The 15241-nt window shown below is 48.6% G+C and overlaps 1 protein-coding gene across 1 annotated transcript; it reads right to left on the bottom strand.

Annotated features, from left to right (window-relative positions):
- Positions 1-3606: 3606 nt before the first annotated feature.
- On the bottom strand, positions 3607-12095 carry LOC308495659 (kremen protein 1-like). The gene is made up of 4 exons (XM_081080633.1): positions 11769-12095; positions 10687-10845; positions 9445-9529; positions 3607-7785 (listed from the first exon to the last, which is right to left on the bottom strand). Exons 1-4 carry the CDS (start codon positions 12064-12066, stop codon positions 7617-7619), a joined length of 711 nt encoding a protein of 236 aa, XP_080936759.1. The 5' UTR covers positions 12067-12095; the 3' UTR covers positions 3607-7616.
- Between the last annotated feature and the right edge of the window lie 3146 nt (positions 12096-15241).

Genomic DNA, 15241 nt, shown 5'->3' on the forward strand with positions numbered 1-15241 from the left:
TTTGTTGGGGTGATAGATGGGAGGGGGTTGGGAGGCAAGGTGTAAAAGATGAAGGGAGAAACAAGTACAAATTAGTAGTTACAAAATAGTCATGGGGATGTAAAGTAAAGCATAGGGAATATAGTCAATAATATTGGTGGTGCCAAAAAACTGAATACATGACTTGTATTCATCGTTTGTCATTGATATATATTGAATATTACAATTTTAATGGTTTTTTTCTTTCTTAAAATGTATATACATTGTTTTGGCACCCCCAGTATGGTAATAACTATGTATAGTGCCAGGTGAGTACTAGACTAGTCTGGGGGATAATTTCTTAAATTATGCAAATGTCTAACTACTATGCTGTACATCTGAAATTAATATAAAATAATACTGAATGTCAATTATAATTGAAAACTTAAAAAGGGGGGAAAAGGTGAAGGGGAATAAGAGGTTCAAATCTCCAGGTATAAAACAAGTCATGGGGATATAATGTACAGCATAAGGAATATAGTCAATAATATTGTGACAGTGTGGTACAGTGTTAGATGGTTCCTGGACTTACCATGGTGATCACTTTTTTTTTTAACCTTCACAACAGAAAAAAAAAAATTTAATGCTTAGCACCTCACCCAATTATGCTCCAATGACAATTTTATCATTATGGAAAAAATAATAATTTTTTTGACACATTGTTTCAAAAAACAAAAAGCATGTTGCAAAACAATGTAATCCAAAATTTATAAGAAATTGTAATTTTTATACAAAATCTAGACAATTCACATCAAGGCATGAGCAGTAGTCACTTCTGGCAGTGAGATTATGGGCCTATTTGTTTTGCTGGTCTGTATTTTCTAGTCTTACCCCACCCATTTCTCAATTTTTATTTACTCTTCAGATAGTTGAGAAATTTATATCTTCCAAATATAAACAATAAATAAATGCAAAAGGTGAAAAATGCCAAGTCTCTGTGCCTTCTGTAGGCGATCACTTCTTTAGGTCTATAAATGTTGAATACCTATGGTGTACACCTGAAACGAATATAATGGATGTTAGCTATATTTTAATAAAAATCTTAAAAAAACAACAACCCAGCGCCAAACTTCTAAATAAAGAGCCAAAACACTTCTAATATTAAACACGGAAATAAGCGTGAGATTTACATACATTTAAGAAAGATGAATACAAACAAGTAAGAGCGTTATTTTCCACCCCACTCGTTCTGGGTCAGGGTGGAAGGCGGCAGGAGCCTCTCCCATTAACTCAGGAGGCAAGGCGGGAACCCACCTTGGACAGGACGATGCCCTTCCCTCACAGGGCACACTCACTCACTCACTCACTCAGACTGCGACACTGTAGACACGCCAATTCACCTCACGTGTACAACTTTGGGAGATGGAAGGAAACCAGAGTTCCTGGAGAGAAAAGCATGCAGACGTGGGGAGAACATGCAAACTCCACACAGAGAGTGGCCCTGGCCTGGAATCGATGTTTTCTCCTCGGCAATGTGACAACGAATGACATTGAACAAAACCGTATTCGAGGACCCGCAGTATCTGGAATAACTGCTGTGCTGCATGCCTTTCTTCCCCCACCCCTTGCTGTCCTGTCATGACTCTGGAGAGATACAACTTTTGCAGTCGAATACCAACTACACTGCCAACGGTGAAGGAAGCAGCCATCAGAACTTATACAACTGTATCTGTGGACAATTTGTTTCAGAAGAAGTGACTACCAACCAAACTTCTCAAATTAAAATGGTTGTCAAACTCCCGTGAGCAGTGGCATCACTCAGGAAGCTTCCCAGGGATTCTGATTTGGCAGGTGTAGGGTGGGGCCCAGGAACCTGCATTTGAATAAGCACATCAGGGATTGATTCCAAGGCAAGTGATCCAGGTACAACCCTGAGACATGCTGCATCTGAGCTGCTGGTAATGGTCTTTCATTGGACTGGCCTGTGCCCCCTTCCCCTCACTAGCCACAACCAGTTGGAGCAAAGACCTCACCCAATCATCTCCTCCGAACCTGGAACTGGGGCTCACAGAACCAGCAGTGTGCGTGTGCCTGAACCAGTCAGGTTAGAAACTCGGCTCACAGGTTCTTTGGCTTCTGGGGCTGCCCCCGTCTCCTGCCCCCACCCAGGTCCTGCCCGGGTTCTTCACCTGCCTGAATGTGTCCCAAGATACTGTCTTCAGCAGCCTTTTGGGATGCCCTAGACACACCCCGGGATGGCATCTGGGCCCATTTTCCTGTGGATCATGCTCCCGAGGCCTGACCTGCATGGGTCTTAGGATGCCTGTCGAGGGCCTACCGGACACCTCTGCCACGATGTCCCATCGGGACCTGTCTTGACTTACTCTTGACCCCCAGACAGAACTCAGCATGTTTTCCCTCACACCTTTTATGTTCTTTATTTCAAAGAACGGGCCCCTCTCTCCCTGGCACCCAAGTCAGAATAATTAGGCATATCTTAGACACTTCTTGTTCTTACCCCACAACTCTACTCTAGAATAACAAGGAACAGCTACCATTTATTGAAACCACACTACAGGGTAATAACTCATCACAGCTCTGTGAGGCAGGTACTGTGACTGCCCCCATCTGACAGATGAGAAAGTAGGCACACAGGGCTGAGTCACGTGTTAAGTGGTGGGGTTGGGGTGTGAGCCCAGGCAGTCAGCCCCAAGCACCGGCCCCAACCTATGGGTGTGGCCAGTTTGCTCTCACCTGCGTCTTCCCCTCCCTCCACAGTGCTGCTTGGGGGGCCTGGTCAGGGCCCCGAATCTCGTTTGGACCGTGTAGGTATGAGCCTCCTGACCGGCTCCTCACCCTTGGACTTACCTACTCCGATCTGGAAATCCTTCTAAAGTGGGAATCTGATGTCACTCCGCGGCCAAAACCCTCAGTCTCTCTGCTTTACTCCCTGGCCTCGTGGTGAACGAATGGTGGGAGCCGAATCCTGTAGGCCGACTCCAGGGCTGTGTTCTCACCTACAGTCCCACGCTCCTCTGAGCCTCAGTCCCCTCACTGGTGAAGGAGGGGCAACAGTGTCTGCTGGAAGGCCTGTTAGGGTATGCACAGCCCCTAACAGCAGTGCCAGGCGCAGAGTGGGCAACTCACACCTGGAGCCTCCGTTAGTAACATTACAAAGGAAAGGGTGGGGCGAGAAGTAGTGGCTCTGAACGGCACGATGATGGGCACACGGGATAATAATCACATTAGTGTTTTAGACACATTTTGTCACTTCATCTTCATCACCTTCTGAGGCACAGATACGACCACATTTTACGGGTGAGGAAACTGAGGCTGAGAAGTAGACTGACCAACTTAGGTCACGTCAGACGTAGGTCTTTCTGAGCGCAGAGCCCCCATGCCTTTCCCTGAGAACAGCCCTGTCTCCACCGTCCAGTTGCTGATTTGGAATTCCAGCTCTTTCAGAACTTACCGGCTGAAGACCAACTGTGGGTCAAAGCTGTGACGAGACCTGAGGAAACTGGGAGACACTAACGGGAAAAACAGAGCAAATGGTGAGGCCTGGCATTGGCGCAGAGTTGAGAGCACACGGTCTCCTTGTCCTGGGCTCTGAGAGCTCGTCCATAAAAATGACAAGCCAGGGCCCATCGCTGTTTCTACAACAATGAGAATATTTATTTTCTCCAGGCAGTAAAAATAACATTCTTCTCTCTTTTGTAAAAGTTAAGTACCATTACATTCCATTTCCTTAAATAACAAAATCCTAAAAATATATATTAAATTGTATACAGTGCGTCACACTTCATCTTATATTTTAAAATACATGATGTTTCTATTTTATTCTCAAAGTTGCATATTAAGAGCATATGTACAAATAAAGCCTTGTCATCCAAAGTCAGGATCCCCTGGGGAAGGTGAGTCTGGATGTGGGCAGGTCTGGATGCTGCGTGAACCCCGCCAGGCAGCCCCGACTAGGTGCTCCTTGAAGACACATCCTTTCTGAAGCAGGAGATTTGCCTCGGACTTTCCGCCACACCCACTTCTGTCTTGTTGAGTATGTTTGACCCGGCAAGACAGAAACCTGTGAGATGGGCGCCCCCCTGGGGTCTGCAGGCAGAGGGTGAGGCCCCGTCACCCGAGCCGGCCAGCCTGAGGGGAGGCAGCTACGGCTGGAAGGTTTGAGAAACACCCCATGCCAGGGCAGCTAAGCTGAGAGACCTGGCCAGGAGGTAGAAGAGTGAGGAAAGTAAACAAAGACACCAGAGGAAACAATCCAAAGGTTAAAAACTCCCAAGGTAGTAACAGAAGCAGACATCAAACACCAAATAGGAGACTTGAAACCCAAGAGGGTGCCAGGTGACTGGGCTATGGAGTGGGGAGCTGGCCTGGCTCTGTGGGAGACCTGGGGTGGCCTCACCCGGCAGGGGACATGGGTCTCTGAGGCCATCCACTAAGTGCTTGTGAGGATTAAGTGCCCAGGACGCACAGAGGCATGGCGACGGCCTGTGTGGTCTGCTGGTGTCGAGACGGCCTGGCCAGACCCTCAGCCAGGTCAGGCTGACTCCTGCCTGGGGCTGACAATGGGGTGTGTGGGTGGGGCTGTGCCCCACAGGTTTGGCCTGAGGTCCAGGACAGCTGTACTCACTAGTGCTTTGATCTTTGTGGGTTTCTGGCTGACTGGAGGCTTGAGACAGAGCCCACACTTCAGAAGTGACCGCAACCAGGTTACCTCGCTTACACCCAGAGAGAGGCCTCAGCCCTGTTCTGACATGGAAGGGTAGGTGGGGGAAGGTACCCTGGGCTCATTCCTTCTCCTTCTTTGCTCTCTAAGCAATGACACGTGGGGAAGAACACAGGGCACCGAGTGCCTTCTGGAGGGGCCAAGGACACTGTGAAGCACATCTAAGAGAAGGTGCAGTCACCATGGGGAGCGACCAGGGCCCTCCCTCCTGTTGGGACATACGCTGACGCGGTAGGACCTGGGTACCAGTGGTGAACGGGACGAGATGGGCACACAAGTCCTGAGCACCCACTTGCAGCTTTCTCCACTCTGCCACCTCAGGGCAGAGGCTCTGGACAGGATGCTTTCAGAGCGGCCGTCCATAGTGGCCCCCAGAGCCCCTCCCCATTCCTCTTTCACAATCTTCTGCTGTCTGACCTGTAATGTACTTTTCTTGGGGTGACCCTTTCCAGTCACCTCCAACCCTCACTTTCTTCTCAAGTAGTTTCTTAAAAGATAAGTGCTTCCGCCTCCGATGCCCCTGGAAGCACACCTCACCTCTTCTGGGACAACGCATTTCTCAGGTGGTTACTTAGCCACAGGGGACCCTCTGTGGGCTGTGGCTGACAGGTTCCAGCCCAGGCCATGGCCAGACTGTGGCCACGGAGCTTATGGAGGTTTGGCCCAGGACAATTTATGACCATGTCTCCCCACGCTCTCCTGAGGCTGGTCTGGGTTTCCTGTGGTCCCTCCCTGGACAGGAAGTCGATCCTGGCAGAACTGGGCTGTTCCAGGACCAGTAAGGAGAGCACTGCGGCGTCACCAGCCCTTCCAGGCTCTGCAAAGAGAAAGGGCGGATCCAGCTGCAGGCTCGGAACGGGCTCGGGGCTTGGCCCCTGTGACCACAGGTGTGAGGTGAGCAGGGCAGGCAGGTGGGCCCACAGGATGCCCCAAAGGCCAGCGATCAGAGTAAGCCCTGGGCAGCTGAACAACTGCCCCTCGGCTGGGCGAACCCTTTGCCAAATCCCACATTCCCTTTGTGCTGTGAATGGATCTATTCACAGCACAAGGCCCTTTGTGACTGTACACACCTGACACTTGTGTTTGAAAGGAGATTCCACAAAAGCCAGGAATAGCTTGAAGGGGAGACTGCACATGTCAGTATATTCCCAGTGACCCTTGTATGGGGCAGACCTGTCTCCAGACCCAGGGGCCTGTGGACAGCTGCTTTAGGATGATCACCCTTTCCAGATGAAAGAGTGAAGACGACCCCAAGCAGCTCCATGGCTGTGGCAGGCCTCCCATGGTGCCTGGGCCAGCGCTGTCTGGACACCCTGCCCCACTCCCCTCCTCCGAATGCCCCTCTGCCTGCCAGCTCCTAGCACCTCTCCTGGTTGCTGAGTGTCACCTCTCCCTGCAGACACCTCCTAGCTGGCCCCACATGGCCCTCTGTCCTTTTGGGAGTGGCCAGTGGCAGATGGGCTGCCAGAACCCCAGGAAGGGCCATGGAAGGCAGTGGCTTAGGGACTTGGGGGACGGAGGCAAAGTGCTGCAAAGACGGAATCTGTGCGGCCAGGGGCACATCAAGGCCGGGCCTGAGTGACTTTGGGGGAGTCATGTTCTGACAAAGGCCGAGGCCTGGCCTTCAGAGGCTCAGGCTGCTCTTCTCAGCTGCTGCTGGCAAAGCCTGCTTTTGGATGGGGAGGGATTCCAACTGCAGGCGGCACTGACTCGCACAGCGGTGAACACTGCGCTTGCAGCTCTCACTCTTTGGAGGCCTGTCCTCTGAAGGTCTGCACTTCCCAACCTCCCCCAAGCCCCCCACTTCTCACCCATCTCTGAGATTTGCCTCCCCACCTGCGGGGCAGGGTAGTGTAGGATCAGGGAGGACAGCCCTCCCCTTCTCTCCCAAGCCATTCCAAACCCACTTTGTTCCCGTAAGAAGGGGCAGAGAGGGCCGCAGAGAACACGGGCTATGGGGTTCTTCTCTGAAAATGAGGGACACCTAAAGGAAGGACTGCTGGCACCCCATCTCACATCATGCTGCCTAAATGCTAAACCACGTTCTGAACCGAGTCAGCTTAGAGAATCATGGAGGGATGAGGGCCTGGCTCACAGGACCACAGGCTGCTCGGGGGCAAGACCGGACAAATCCAATCCAGCACCCATGAAAGCTGTCAGTGAAGTCTGTTGTGGGAAGAAATGAATGGATATTTTATATGACCACTCCTCAAGCTCGCTCTGCTGGTTACCAAGCTATGGAAAGAAGCCATAGAAAGAAGCCTGTACGTGGAAGGTTTGACATGAATGGGGATCACCAGACCCAATTCGCAGGGCCCCTCCCAGGTTGGAGGAGGCCCATCCTCATCCAGTGCCGAGAGCAAAGCCCCAGAGTCAGCACAGATCATGGGCCCTCTTTAGGGCTTTGGGGTGCTATGCCCAGGAGTACAGGACCTAGCCAACCCTCAAGAACACCTCAATCATCCCTGCCTGGCCTTGTTACAAACCATAAAGGCCAGAAGAATGTGATCTGTGTGTAGACAATACGGAGAAGAAGGAAGTAAGACTCAATGTACACTACACCTACCCACCACCCGGCAGTCTAGAATGTACCTGAACCCAGTACTGGGACACAACCATTTCTATCGTCTCAGCCTCACTGTCCTGACACCGCCGTTCCTAGACCACAGAGAGAGACAGAGGCAAGACGGCCCAGATCCGGGGACCGTAGTCTCTCCTAAGTGCAGCTGCTGGAGCAGGACGAATCCAGGCGACGCCTGCCCCTGCAGCAGGGCACCCCTTCCCAGTCCACGGGCGAGTGCCCTGAAGAGGTCCAGGGAGAGGCAGGGAAGAGCTGGTCAGAGGAAACCACGGGGGTGGTGGTCCCCTGTTGGCCTGGAGCTCAGAGGGACCTTGTGTCCTGGGCACAGGGGTACTTTTAGTCACTCACAAGAGGATTACGGTCATCTTGTTGACTCTGACCCTTGAGCTTCTTCTTAAAGATGGAAATTGAAGTAGAAGGCTCATAAAAAATGCTCCAGATTTCTCCTGACGGCCCTGGTTGACGACAATCCCTAAGGTCCCTTGAAGCAGGAACACGATGGGATCTGTCAAGCAAAAACAACTTAGTTTTTCAAGTACAGTAGAACAAAGCATCCCAAACAACCTACCATGTCATGAGATACCTGTACCCGTGAGATGTGCTGCGCAGTGAGGTGCGGTCTCGGGAAAGACCTAGTAGCTGCCTTTAGAGATCTGAAAAACTATTGTCCTGTGGCCCGGGGGTGCAGCCGGGCAGACTCCAGCTCAGCAGAACAAAGAACTTTCTACCTGGCAGAAGTGTTCAAATCTAGACAGGGCTGTTCCGAGGGATCATGAGTTTCTAATTTTTTTTTAAATAAAAGAACTCTTTCTTCAAATGACATTTACCTGGAAGGCCAGCCACCTAGTTAAAAATGGGATAAAGGCAAAACCACTCCCCTTGAAGTGGGTCCTGCCTTACCACCGATGCTGATGGCAGGGAAGATCCAGAGGGCCTCTGCAATGTCACTTGGGAGTCAGACATGTACTTGAGGGCCTCAGCGTGCTGTGAGCTGCTGGCCCTACAGGAAGTCTCCTGTTCTCCTACTGATGTAGGGGACACATGGACAGGACTGTGCCCAAGAGGCTTCCAGAACATGTGAATTGTGACTTAAAATATATATATATACATATATATATATATATATATATATATATATATATATATATACACACACACACACACATACACACACACACACACACACACACACACACACACACACATATATATGGCACTTGAGTAGGCTCAGTAAATAATAATGACATTGTTTCCACTGAAAAATGTAAAGTGCAGGGTGCAAAGGCCTATGGGTGATCCCAGTGTGGCCAAGGGCAGCCTTCATAGGGCAGTGGAGGAGCTGGCAGCATTTCGTGTATAAAAACATCTGTGGCAGAGGGCTGGTGAGGTCAGGAAAGAAGTGGCTTTCACGGGGCACCAATGTTCGGGAAGGCCTTGAAATGGAGAAAGTCTGTATACCAATTATATCTCAATAAAACTGGGGGCGGAAGAGGAAATGGAGAGCGCCTGGACTGGGACCCACAGGAAAGACAGAGTAGGAGTCTAGAAAGCATTAGAAAGGAGTTCCCTCCATAAGTAAACAAACTTCAGTAGCATGAATACTTGTCCCTTTCCTGGAAGGCAGAGCTGTTCAATTGAGAAGCAAAATAAAGGAAGGAAATGTTGTTGTTTTTTCCCCCCCCAAACTGATCAGAATTAAAGAAGGAAGGTTCCATAAGCTTCTTAAATCACTGCCTTAAAAATCACTATTAAGCAATAGTTAATAAAATGTTAGAATTCTCTTTCTAAGAATGTTTCCCAATTTCTAGAAGGCATCGAGAAAAATGCATGGTATTGTCCTAAGAATCTTTACTCCTGCATCAAGAGCTCTTTAAGAGGCCAGCATAAGGCAAAAAATAGAAATTGTTGCTTTTTATGGCCAGACTGTTTCAATCCTTGAAATTGTATCCTTTGGACACAGGAGGGGAACACAATCCCTCAAACCTTGCTGAGCTTTGTCCAGTTGTACATTTCACTCTACAGAGCAAGAGGAATGTCTACTGTCTTACGTGGCTTTCGAATCTTGTTCCGACATTACAATTGTATCCACACTAATGACACATATCGGTAGCAAAGGAGTTCTGAGCCTTCGCCTCCTGGAATCGGGCAGTGCTCTTGTACTCACTTGAATGTAACGTGCAGAAGGATCTTTGCTACAATGGCCGTGACTGCGAGGATGAGGAGAGTTGCGAGGCCATACACTGTCCATCCTGTAAGTGCAAAAGACAGGGTTTATCAGACTTGTTGGAGCTCAGTTTTCAAAAGGAGGTCTGTTGGTGGCCCTGAGTGAACACTGGCAGCTTAGAGATGTAGGTCTGGCTGAGGAGGTCCTGGCAGATGGAGGCAGCCACCAAATACAGCTGAGAGCCAGGCTGGCATGGAACCTGGGCCTTCTGAGTGCCTCACCTGGCTCACCTCTTGGAGAGAGGCAGGTGGTGTGGTCCAAAGTGCACTGGACTCAGAGTCGAAAGGGGGGGGTGCACATTCTGTCTCCACCACCAGATCCCCTATACAACCACAAGTGAGTTACATAAACTCTTTGGGCCTCAGTTTCCTCATCTGGGGAATGCGATATGTGACCTATAAAATCCTATTGGGACACACAAACAAATGACGCAGAGCAAGCACTGGAGGGGCTCTTGCCCCGACAGGGACCTGGGGAGCAGTCTGAAAATCTCTAGGCTAGGTAATTGCGATTGGCGCTCTGCAGCTCTGTCAGCTCATAAAGGCCCTAGCTTCCTTGGCAGAAAAGAGAGAAGGGAAGTCTGTACCCAACCAAGTTAGCCAGCTTCAACCATAAGACCATCAGCCACTCTCTATTCCTCTCCTCATGTCTTTTCTTTTTAGCTCTTATCACCATCTGACTATATTTTGCTGCTTGTCTCTTTCCTCTCAATTATAAGCCAAAGGTGGGCAGCTTTTGTTTGGTCCACTGTATAGTCCAGTGCCTACAAAAGCTCCTGGCACCATTAAAGCACTTACGTGTCTTTAGAATGAATGAATGAATGAATGAATGAATGAATGAATGAATGAATGAACGAATGAATGAATGAATTTAGGGAGCTATAGTTTTGGGGATCTAGAAAGATATTCTCAATGTGAGAAAACGCTGGATTAGCTGATTAATCCATCACAATGGACAAAAGGCACACATGTTAGATCTATGGAGGTGAGCACTTTTCTTAAGGAATCAAACTAATGAGAAAATGTTTCTCAAAGGCCAAGACAAACAGAATCACAGAGTCAGATTCCCCAACCTGCCTTGGAATGAGAAAGTCCCAAGGGTGCTCGTGTATGTAGCGGCCAAGAGCATTGCCTTCAAGCTCTGTGGCTCCCACCCCCTTTGATGGTGTCTGGGAACCACTACCTGGGACGGTCTGGGGTGGATGACTGGGGCTGGTGGTGATGACGTAGAGCACTTTGGAGGACCGGGCAGCGCTGACGCTGAGGTTGGCCTGCTCCGTGATCACCTCAGCCAGTGTCTGGCTGGCAGTGGGCCTCTCCTGTGGTGCTTCTTCCTTGACGGCTGGAAGAGCAAACGGAATTAACTGGGGAAAAGCTCATCAAGACAATGAACAGCTATGGAGGAGGAGGAACTGGTTATGTGGAAAGGCTATTTTCTCTGATTCGATTCGGGGTGCAATTCTCTCCACTGGCCCCACTGGTCCCAAAGCAGAACCTGTCAAGCCGTGGCCCTGAAGGAGGCAGAAAGGATGAGCTGTCAACTTCTCATCATTTGGTCTTTTCACAGACATCTGTGCATGCTTTATCGTTTTCCAACCCTTGTGCCTTTGCAGTTACGGCTCCTTCTGCCCAGAAGGCCCTCTTCCTTCCTATCTGTTGACCCAAATCCTACCTTTTCTTTAAGACTACCCCACCTGCAGGGAGGCCTCCTCCCTCTGACTTCCTGTAGCACACACTGATGTAACTTTTCTTGAGGCCCTCAACATCCCGGACAAAGCCTGGGTCTTAGACCCCCTGTGCTTCTCATGTGCTGGCAGAGATGTGCCTGGAACACATGTGTCCACATTAGTGGGGCAGAGAGTGGGGTTCCACCTTAGGAAGATTTGAAGAAAGATGGGAAACCAGTCTTTTGGGTTTGTCTGGGATCCTGAGAGGCAGGAGGACGGACCAAATGACAATGAGAGGCAGGAGGATGGACCAAATGACCTCTTTAGAGCCTTCTAATTCTACCAATCTCAGCTCTTTCTTTTAACTGTTCTTTAACCCTCCCATGAAAACTGTCATTAGAACTACTAACAGCAAAATCGACAGGTTTCACCTCTCTTCTGTATTGTGAAATATAGACAAGTTATGAAATGGTTGGTAGGGAGATCCTCAAGTTGAGTCAGTAGCTCCTGACTCATGGACCTCCCAGCAAGAACTGCCCAAAGTCCATAGGTCACAGGAGTGGGCAAGGGGAGCCTGAGGCACACAGGGAAGTCTTACCTTGGTATAAGACAGCAAATCCCTGGGCCTGGTTGATGCGATCAGAGAAGAAATACAGAATGACAAAATCCAGAGAGACGTTAAAGGACAAAGGTGGGTGGTTCCTTCCATTGAAACGGACCAGGACGTGGTGGGTATAGCCATCCAGCAGCTCCACCATGTCTGCGGAATCCCTGATGTCAAATAAGGTGAAGTTGAAGTGGATGTGGGAGGCTCCCGGAACCCGAATGGTCCAATAGCAGACCCTCCCTGTGGCGTAGGTGTCAGGAAAGTCAGGGGAATAGACCACAGAAGTCATGGCCGAATAATTCCCACCGCAGGCGCCAATGAGAGCTGTGGAAGACAAAAGGATACCAGCCCTCAGCCTGGGGCTCAGCTACAGGGCTCGCTTTCCAATCTGTTGCAAACAAAACTCTTCTGAACTAATGCGATCCAGTTTGGGATATTGTTTTTTGTCTATAAAAGCAGACTGTCTTATGTTTCAGGATCAAATCACAAAATGAATCACTTAAACCCTGAACAAATGACTGTGGAGGCTCCCCCCCCCAGGAGACCTTAGAATTAGCACACAGCACAGTGGTGCAGTCTACGTGGGGGCCAGGCTGGAGTCGGACAGTCTGGGTTTGGGACCAGCTGGGCTGTGTGATTCTTCACTTCCACGCTTCTTGCTTCTTTCAGTTTTGAGGATGGAGAGACTACCACCTGCTCCTGTATCACATGAATGTGTGATAGACAGATGAGATAAAGCACATGAAAACACTGGGACCTCTTTGCAGGGAAGGTACTTGAGGAGGTAAAGTCGTACAAAGAGAAGGGCATCCCTGATACCTTAGAGGTGCAATGCTTGCAGGAGGACCCGCACTTATTTTTTCAAGTGGGAAACTGGCACAGAAATGACTTTCTGCATGGAGGAGATTCACTCGATTCTGATTACTCCGTGTGAGCGCACTTGACTCCTCTGGACTCCCGTTTCTGATGCGCAGGTTCTAGGACGGGGATAGAACTACTTCACTATATCTTATGTGTTGAGGTGTAAGCAAAGTCCTGGAAATGAAAGCCTTTCAGAGGGAGTGTAGGGCTGGGATTTAAAAAGTAGGCTTTGGGGGAGTTCCACTTTTCTTCAGGATGTAGAAAGCAGTAAGAAAACGCTGCTTCCATCCGAACAACGAGAAAAAGCTCAAACCTTTTCTTCAACCCATCAGAAAGCTGAGGTCTGAAGATAAACAAAGGGAATTTAATTCTAAACAGTAAGAAGCCCCTCTGAGAAGAGTCAGGCCACACAAAAGTGTTTCCTCTTTGATAGAGCACGAGAGGAAGAGGAGGAGGTGGTCGCCATAAAAGTGAGTAAGAAGAAAGCAGCTGAAATTTTAACAAGTTCCCAAAGGCTGAGTGTGGATTAGCCTCTCAGTCCAGCATAACCAGGAGCCCAGATACAACAGGAGTCGCCACTCACTTTCAAGCAATTTTGCGCGGGCCTCCCTCCACCCAGTGCCCACTGGGGTAGGCAGCAGACCAAAGAGTCCCCTTGGTGGCACAGGTGTGATGGTGTGATCGGCTGCTGCTAGGGGACAGGCATGACATCCTGCTGCTTCCTGGACCCTCCTCCCAAAGGAAGCAAAGCCTTAAGTTTGTGGGAGAGGGGCAGCAAACCCTCTTGCTCCCACAGTCAGAGTAGAAGCAAAACCTGTTTGCCCCTGGGGAGAAGGAATAGGAAACTCTCCTTCCTGCCAAAGTAACCAGACAAAGACCTACTGCTTCTAGGGGAAGAGCAGAGGCAAAAGCCATCAGCCCCTGGCTTCCCAGAGCCCCAGAGCCCCTGCATGAATGCAAAGCACAGTTTTCCTTTCTTCAAATGTGTATACTTTTTTGGCACCGTGTGTGTGTGTGTGTGTGTGTGTGTGTGTGTGTGTGTGTGTGTGTGTATCTCAAATCATGTGGAACTTGAAATGAATACAATGTTATATGTCAATTATATCTCAATTTTAAAAGAGAGATGGGGTGGCCGGATGGCTCAGTTGGTTAGAGCGCGAGCTCTGAACAACAGGGTTGCCGGTTCAATTCCTACATGGACCATTGAGCTGCGCCCTCCATTGAAGACAATGAGCTGCCGCTGAGCTTCCAGAGGGGAAGCCGAATGGCTCAGTTGGTTGGAGCTCAAGCTCTCAGCAACAAGATTGCTGGTTTGATTCCCGCACGGGATGGCGGGTTGCACCCCCTGCAATTAAAAATTGAAAACGGCAACTAGACTTGGAGCTGGGCTGCGTCCTCCACAGCTAGATTGAAGGACAATGACTTGGAGCTAATGGGCCCTGGAGAAACACACTGTTCCCCAATATTCCCCAATTAAAAACATTTTTTTTTAAACAAGGAGAGATAAAACAGTCCACAAAACCAGACCCAATAATGACCTAGATGTTAGAACTACCAGAGAGACTACATGATTAATACAGAAAGTACTTAGTGGAAAAGATGAACAGCATGCTTGAACAGACTGGAAATTTCAGCAGTGATATGGAAACTATAAAAAAAGAGTCAAATACAAATGCTAGAAATAAAACAATAAGATGAATAACTCCTTTGATGGTCCTATAAACAGACTGCACAAAGCTGAGGAAATAATCAAAACATTTAGAGATAGCTCAATAGAAATTATCCAAAATGAAACAGAGAAAAAATAAGTGGAAAGAGGAAAACAGCACCCAACAGCTGTGGGACAATATCACACGCTCTAACAATATGTAATCGGAGTTCCAGAAAGAGAAGAAAACAAGAATAGGAGAGAAGAAATATTTGAAGAGAAAATGACTAAGAATGCTCCAAAGTCTGAAAGCAGGCAGGGAAAAGATGACATACAGGAAAACAAAAATAGAGTAGACATCTCTAGAAACGATACAAGCCGCAAGACAGAAGAGCAATAGTTTTGAGGTCCTGAAAGAAGGAAACTGTCAGCATAGACTTCAATATCCAGCAAAACTATTTTTTTGAAAATGAAGGTGAATTAAAGCTTTCTCAAACAAAAGCTGAGAGAAGCCACTGAGAGACAGCAGACCTGCCTTAGAGAAAATGCTAAAGGAACTTCTTTAGGCTAAAATGATATGATACCAGATGGCAAATAAGAACATGAACAGATAGATGTTCAACGCCATGAGTAATTGTGGAAATACAAATTAAAACCCCAATGAGTTACCACTACACACCTGCCAGAATGGCTGACATTAAAAAAACAGACAACACAAAAAATGCAGGGAAGAATGTGGAGCAACTGGAAGTCTCATATATTGTGGGTCAGAATGCAAAATGGTATAGCCACTTTGGAAAACAGTTGGCAGTGTCTTATAATGCTAAACACGCACTTAGCACGTGACCCAGGAAATCCTGGACTCCTGAGTTTCATTTCTCCCAAGAGAAATGAAAATATATGCTCACACGAAAACCTGTACATTATGTTTTTAGCAGCTTTATCACACCTTTAT

This window comes from Rhinolophus hipposideros (genome assembly GCF_964194185.1).
Source record: "Rhinolophus hipposideros genome assembly, contig: HAP1_SCAFFOLD_774, whole genome shotgun sequence".
In the NCBI taxonomy this organism is placed as follows: Eukaryota; Metazoa; Chordata; class Mammalia; order Chiroptera; family Rhinolophidae; genus Rhinolophus; species Rhinolophus hipposideros.